Source organism: Taurulus bubalis (assembly GCF_910589615.1).
Source record: "Taurulus bubalis genome assembly, chromosome: 19".
Lineage (NCBI taxonomy): Eukaryota > Metazoa > Chordata > Actinopteri > Perciformes > Cottidae > Taurulus > Taurulus bubalis.
The window spans coordinates 2,567,447-2,573,490 of NC_136607.1; the positions used below are offsets into that span (position 1 = coordinate 2,567,447).

A 6,044-nucleotide genomic window follows, 5' to 3' on the forward strand; every position below is an offset into this window, starting at 1 on the left:
AATCATTGCAACACCTCCATGTAATATTGACTTACCTGGAATATCTTTTTCTCCCCTTTGTGCTTGATGTACTCTTTGGGCAGGAACTCCTTTAAACTGAGATGGGGGAAAGACTTCAACTAGGATCAAACAAGCCTCACGACCATTTGAAAAAGACCACTCAAAACAGAAATATCAAACAGTCATGGATGGAACAAAAAGCAAACCAAGAACATGTGAATAAGAAGGCAGTGCTCACTCTAAGAATCCAGGCTTGTGTTTGGTCTCGTTGTGGTCACCGAACTGAATCTGACACTGATAGCCAGCAAACTCGCAGGCCTTATCAAAGGAGACTGGATGAGATCCATTCAGGATGTCATCACGGGCCTGTCCACACACAAACACACAAACACACAACACACAGCACACACGTCAGGATGTCATCCAACAGCAATCAGGAGAACTGAAAATGACTTGTACAAGAGCAGCATCAGTTTAAAAAAAACAGAGTCAGCCGTACACCCATCAGGCCAAGGAGAATATTTTATTCTGATTGGCTGGAGGAGTGCATGGTTTTTAGAGGACTTCGCAGTGCAGCGTCTTCACCAGTAGAGTTGTTCTGATACTGCCACCAGTTCCAGAAAAGCCTCAAATGCTGGATTGAGAGATTGTGAGTACGTCTATGCACAGAACAGAGATCAGGTTCTCGAGTCATTCATAAGCTCGTTCACGCGACACAACAACACAGAATCGATGTTGGAAGTAGCTAAAGAGTGAGCCATCTCAATTCTCTGTTGAGAGCTGCACATGCTCAGTAGCGATCGGGCCGCTGCTAGCAGAAAGTGGAACGTTAGTTCGAGCCATACAAGCCAGGCCATACAACGACAGCCATCAAATCACATTCATACTGGGTTAGTAGTATACAGCTGTCAAACAATAACAATAACAGAAAGTCTGATGTAGTATATTTGTTTTTAACAAATCCAAGTCCAGGTATGGAGTCTCTGTCGGGATGGAAAAATGGGCCGTTAAGACTCATGTGATAAGCTGCTGGTTTCAGCTGGAGCTTAGTTTAGGCTCCTTCTATAGGTAAGTAACTTCATATTTATTCAACAGTTAACAGTGAAAGTGTCCCCTTTAAGTCACTTGTCCTGTGTACTAATGACACGTACAAAAGCAAGTAGGTCGAATAGTAGATACATAATATGTCTTTCTTTCTCAGGAGCATTACAGCTGAATTCCATTCGTTCCTCTATTCAGGAATGTTTCTTCTGATTAGGTTTAAAAAAAACGGACAAAAGACTGATGTCTTCGTTAAATAGAGCAGCATTTACATCTTCCTCAGACATCATCGAGTCACCATCACAGCCCGTGTCTTATGTTTGGATTTGTTGGAGGAGCGCTTTGTCCCCCATGTGGGAGGATCCCACGCTGTTCTCCAGCGCTGCTGTGATTGGTCCAGTTTGAGATTTGAGATTTGATGGGCTCTTTGTCTGTTTTTTGCCCTCAGTTTGCTTATTGGTCCAGCAACTGTCGGAGTGTTTTGGATGTGTATACCCTACACTCTGTCTGGTTATTCCACCTTAAACAGCGTCTAATCCATCTGTTAACCTGCTCATGAAGTTGTGTTACATGTGCCCCCAAAGATATTGTTTCTAATGATAAGTTCCTTTTATCTTTATATATTCTTATCAGCTTTTATTTGATGAAAAACTACAGAAGGGAAATTACTGCTAATACAGTTCCACATCCCAAATAAAGACTTTCTAAAGTGGGAGATAAAACATTTAGAATTGAACCTGCCTATTGTCATATTTCAAACACAAGGAGCATTGATTCATTTAGAAAACCCTCCAACGAAGAAAGGGAGAAAGGAAAGGGATCGCTGACCTTCAACTTCAGAGAGATGTACGCACCTGTACGTAGAGCAGGTTGAGCTGGACGGGGTCTCTGGAGTCCACGTTCTGGTCCGAGTAGAAGAACTTCCTCCTCAGCAGCAACATCTCCGTCTCCTCCACACCCTGTTCCCTCAACGTCCTGCCGTGGTCCAACCAGTTCACTGGGGAAAACACGCAAACTGACTCAGGAACAGCAAAGACTTGATGGTCCTGCTCACATACAACATGCACAGAATGCAGTGTGCTGACGGTTTCAGCAACCAATCATTACAGATTAGATTTGAGCTTTACTCTAATGCTAACACCCAATGCCACACCATGGGCAAAGGTACTGCTAAGTGACCATTTGTAAATTGTAACTTGATAGTATTTTTCTCACATGTAAAATAGCATCAAGGGATGTTTGATTGATATATTAATACTCCTCTGGACTATTATTCATGTTGCAAACTTAAACTGTACAGAGGCCAAGCAAGAAGCAAGAGACGTATTAGTCTGTTGTGTGTCACAGGAGGTACAGTATAAAGAATACATTCACATCATCAAGCTAAGTCATCCAACACAAACAGAAGTGAAACCACATCATTGTTGGTCAGTTTCTGCTACAGGCCATGGGGTGTTTTTTATCTTACACTCATCATCTGTGTGGAGCTTCTGCTTCAGCTTCTCCATCTTCTTGTCGTCTCTCAGCAGCGTCTTGTCTCTTTTCAGGGTCCCCATGGTCTCCTCCTTCTTCTCCTCCATAATGTCTCTCACCAGCGAGTACTCGTCATAGTTTGTAATGCCTGTCCAAACAAATGGGTTACCGCATTTAATTTCAAATTCAGCCTGCAGTTCAAGCACACCCTGAGGGTTAAATTAAACACAGTGATAATATTTCTTGTTGTGGATGTGAGGTCCCGGGACAGAGGAGGTGTGTGTACAGATTGTACAGAGGCTAGTTTGTAATTTGTGACTTCACAAAACACATTTAATTGAATTGTATTCAAATGATTTCGCCCGAACACATCAGAGTTGTCCGGGTGACGTGTGAGCGGGGCAGAGCTGACCTATTCTAGCACAGATGGTCATGAGCATGTCACTGACGATCTTGGAGTCGTCCACCATGACGGTCTTTATTGTGCCGTCCAGCATGCGGATCCTCAGAGGCCTCTGCTTCTTCTTGTACTCCAGAGTGTCCTGACAGACAGAAGAAACAAGTCAGGAGTTCTGTGTTGCTAGATGTAAAAAAAAAAAAAAAAGCCAGATGTATTAGCGAGAAGACTCTGAAACAAACCAAAACTGATTCTGAGATTGCAGTGTCCATTTTTACCCGGTTGAGAATAGTCACACTGCAACTATTCAGGTATTTACACCTTGCCAAGTTGAATATGCAACTTTATTTAGCAATAGTTAGCTAGCTCAAAGGCTTTAGATGTAGTAGTAATAGTGATAGTAGTATAAAGAGCAACACAGTATGTGTTGGTAGTCGTGAATAAATGTGTCTAAGTTTGAATCCTGTGAGAAGTCTATTGTTACACTGATTGTTTTATTATTATCATCGTTTTCAGTGTGGTTCGGTTTAAGACAAATAAACACAGCCTACAGGAGGCTACATATACACATACAGTATCTAATGTGGGCAAATAGTATTTGGGGTTTCTGACACCAGGATGCTCATTGCATCTGCCTCACTCGATGCTCTCAGCATCTTAGGGTACTATTTTCATAGCGGCACAAGCAGTGCTCTGACTGTTTGGTATTTTAGAAATGGACTACTACTACAGATCTTTTCTAGTTATCTGACCACTCAAAGCTCTTTAACACTAAATGTCATCATTCACCTATTTACCCCCATTCATACGCTGATGACAGGGGCTACCATGCAAGGTGCCACCTGCCCATCAGGACTAACTAACATTTATACACCACTGGAGCAATTTGGGGTTAAGTGTCTTTCCCAAGGACACATGGACATGGTCTACAGGAGCTGGGGATCGAACCACCGATCCTCTGATTGAAGGACGACCCAGCTCTACCACTGAGCCACGGTCGCCCCCAACAGGAACAGGTTAACAAGTAAGTCTTCGAGCTTGTGCTGAGAACCGAGTCTGTTTCTGGAGCAAAGTCACAGGCGATTTAACAAGAACGACTAAATAATTACAGATAATAATAACAGAATCCATGTTTTCTGTGGTTAAAGCAGCAAATCAATGCGTTCTCTCTCAGAGAATAGGAGTGATTCTTCCACCGTCTGTCCACAGCTGTCTTTGTTAGTCTTTATTTTCTAGAGCTGGGCCCAAACAGGATGGATAGCAGGTATGGTTTTACTGGAGAAGCCCCAGACCTCCAGTGCCCCTGAACTACAGGACCTCAGATCTATATACAATAGAGAGGGGAGGCAGTATATTCTGGCCCTGATGTTATCTTTGATACTGTATATTAGAGAGTCCTGTCTATTTAGTCACACACCCTGTAGTTGTTGGGGTCCTCACAGGTGGTTTGTACTGACAGTGAGCACATTTTGCCATCCTTCCATTGGTGCTCTGCATGGGAAGCTGCTATGTGCTAAAAGTGAAGTATTTGAAGTGGTGTGCAGAGTGTGTGCAGAGTATCTCACCCCATTCCTCAACATGTAGTAGTCCAGGGCCTTTCCTGCCTCCAGCCAGATGCCTTTCTTTGGGTCTTCATCAGACAGAAACAGCCCATAGTCATTGGCTGCAGAAGGAAACAGAAACGCTGTCACTAGGCGTGTGTTTCTTGGCTGGATGTAACATTTAGAATACGTGCACAACTTCCCTGCCCATGTTAACTAGGTCAGTGGTTCTGTTTCAGCACATACATCTGCTCCAAACATTTCAGGTCCCACTGTACAACATGCAACCACTTGTCTTTTGAGTGTAAGACAGAAGAACTGGTCCATTTCATAAGTTGCAGAATAGAAACAAGCTTTTGAATGAGTGAAAGTCAGAGATACTGGCTCTAACTCTTTGTCTTTCTAAACGTACAATGACGTGGATTCTGCTGCTGTTCAAACAGCTTATGTAATAACACATAACTCTGCATGCTCCCTAGCTGATGCATTTGAGAGTTACTTTGTACCAAATGACACTCTGTTTTACTCTATCTTCCACGATCAAAGACTTTAGGTCAATCATTGTGTTTTGGTTTCTTTGACACTTTTATTCTTAGTCTTAGCATGAAGTGAATCACTCTTAATAGTGTATGCTATGAGAGCTCTCGCACAGTCACCCTGTATCCTCATTATCAGAATGCAGGCCAGGTTCATCATATCAAAACTTCAGTAAGTACATGAATTGTGTTCACCCATCAAACTAAAGCAAACATCTGCATCCCAGCAACCAGATGGCTTGGATAAAGGTAAAGATGCTAGAAAATAACTAGTTCAGTGTTAATAGTTGTTCAGAAGAGCCACACAGAGGTGGGGGGAGGAGCTGGCCTCCGTAGAGAGAGGGAAGACGCCTCATGGTGGCGTACAGAGAGAAGGCCTGAGACCCGGGTTCTTTTCTCACCATGCATGTCTGGACAATAAGCAGGTGTGAAATGTGTGTGTGTGTGCGTTAGCTTTTCTAGCATCCAACAAGCAGCTCTGATGAAGCCCATTGACGCCTTTTAACTGGTGTAGTGCTATCTGTGTGGTGAGTGGGAGGAGCCAGAGTGGAGGGAGAACTCACGCTGTCCGAGCTGCGCCTCAGGAACTCTCTCCCTGATCATCCGGCAGGCGTCGTACACCATGGTGGAGGGCTCAAACTGCATGGTCTTCACCACGTTCCCCACACCGATCTTTAGGGACAGGGCCACCATGATTGCTGCTATGCACCTCCGCCCGACTCACACCTGCATGAGCAATAAAGCAGTTAAGACAAATCCATAGTACAGCACTGTGGCCCACGACGATATCACATCCACCGTGTCCACATCCACAGTTCTGCACCAACCGAAAGTCTTCAACCACACTGAACACATGATCACATACAGTAGATTCTGGTTGGCATATGATGTTAATTCAGACTCCTCTTGCTATTAAACGTATAAATAACCTTTTATGTCTGTGCTTGGATTAGAAGTTTGGTTCAGGACTGACTGTGAAGTAATAGGGAAGACAATAGGGGTGTAACGAACTGTTGTTGATCCGTGATCCCTCACGATTCTTCACGCATCTGAGCG

The 6,044-nt window shown here is 43.7% G+C and overlaps 1 protein-coding gene across 1 annotated transcript in view; it reads right to left on the bottom strand.

The window, feature by feature from the left end:
• Positions 1–5,681, bottom strand: part of tln1 (talin 1) — a gene marked incomplete at its 5' end in the record, with an annotated part of 54,881 nt that extends 49,200 nt beyond the window's left edge. Inside the window, 7 exons of the mRNA XM_079235188.1 lie at positions 36–96; positions 239–366; positions 1,896–2,038; positions 2,510–2,662; positions 2,927–3,056; positions 4,477–4,574; positions 5,552–5,681. Coding sequence (XP_079091314.1) covers positions 36–96; positions 239–366; positions 1,896–2,038; positions 2,510–2,662; positions 2,927–3,056; positions 4,477–4,574; positions 5,552–5,681 — 843 coding nt within the window. The remainder of the gene's footprint in view (positions 1–35; positions 97–238; positions 367–1,895; positions 2,039–2,509; positions 2,663–2,926; positions 3,057–4,476; positions 4,575–5,551) is intronic.
• Between the last annotated feature and the right edge of the window lie 363 nt (positions 5,682–6,044).